This window comes from Melampsora larici-populina (assembly GCF_000204055.1).
Source record: "Melampsora larici-populina 98AG31 unplaced genomic scaffold MELLAscaffold_56, whole genome shotgun sequence".
Taxonomy (NCBI): Eukaryota; Fungi; Basidiomycota; class Pucciniomycetes; order Pucciniales; family Melampsoraceae; genus Melampsora; species Melampsora laricis-populina.
The window spans coordinates 36,936-37,945 of record NW_006768820.1 but is presented as its reverse complement, the minus strand read 5'-3'; the positions used below and the strand labels follow the sequence as shown (position 1 = coordinate 37,945).

The 1,010-nt window shown below is 47.3% G+C and overlaps 1 protein-coding gene across 1 annotated transcript; it reads left to right on the top strand.

Moving 5' to 3' along the window:
• Positions 1-223: 223 nt before the first annotated feature.
• Positions 224-687, top strand: MELLADRAFT_111640 (uncharacterized protein; the record flags this gene model as incomplete). The annotated part of the gene is made up of 2 exons (XM_007416070.1): positions 224-587; positions 653-687. 2 exons carry the CDS (start codon positions 224-226, stop codon positions 685-687), a joined length of 399 nt encoding a protein of 132 aa, XP_007416132.1.
• Between the last annotated feature and the right edge of the window lie 323 nt (positions 688-1,010).

Here is a 1,010-nt window from a genome sequence, read left to right as displayed (position 1 = left end):
TGTTCTTGTTATCATTGTGCTATTCTGCTTGAGATATTCCGAAAGGACCTTGTCAAATTTTCATGATGTGCTCAAAATGAACCGTGTGTCACACACGGCTGTCACAAGCAACTGAGTGACAGTTGTCTGAATCTGAAACCTTCATTGGCTTTCCTCGATCATCTTGTCTTTGTCACTTTTGTCATCGTCACACCCCAACTTCCACCCTTTCTCAGAACTTCCGATGTCTCAACGCCAACAATGGGTTTTCCCCGTGCCTCCAAAGAGCCAGACGCAAAACTCCAATGCGGCTCGGCTTCTGGTTCCATCAACTTCTCAAGTTTTGAACAAGCGCCGCGTCAGCGAGCGCACCCAGGCAGCAGCTGAAGTTGAAGAAACCTCTTCAAAGCACGTCAAAACCACGCCGGCGACCAAAACAAAGCAAATCACTTCTGTAAAGAAAGCAAAGCAAACCCAACCGACCTCCGGCAAATCGAAGAGTCAAGCAAGAAAGGCAAATCAATCTACCAAAGGTAAACAACGCAAGGTTACGCCGCCTCGTACTCCGACTCCCACACCCACTCCCTCACACAACCATGATCGTGAAGGTTTGCGTGAGGCTACTGCGCCTCGATCTGATGGGGGAAAAGAAACCCAACTCAAACTCAATCAGTTTCATGGTCTTCTTGGACCGGAGCCTATGGGTGATATTCGTAATCAACCTTTTCCTTTCTTCTTTCTGTCATTTTGTAACTGTTACTGATTGATTACTTCACTAGGAGGACGCCACGAGTATGGAGAAGATGATTACGTCAACAAGCACGGCAATGATATTCACCCCATCACCGACAACTCGGGCCAACAATGTCGTATAATACCTCGTGGCTTTGCCCCTTTGCAGGGTTCAAGAATACAGAGTTTCAACTACTACACTCAACGTGCGCACCTCGATGATCATCACTTAGCATTTGGACGGCAGTTATGCAACGTAAGTCATGCTGATGCCTTGTCTTGACCCTACTGACTGAGTC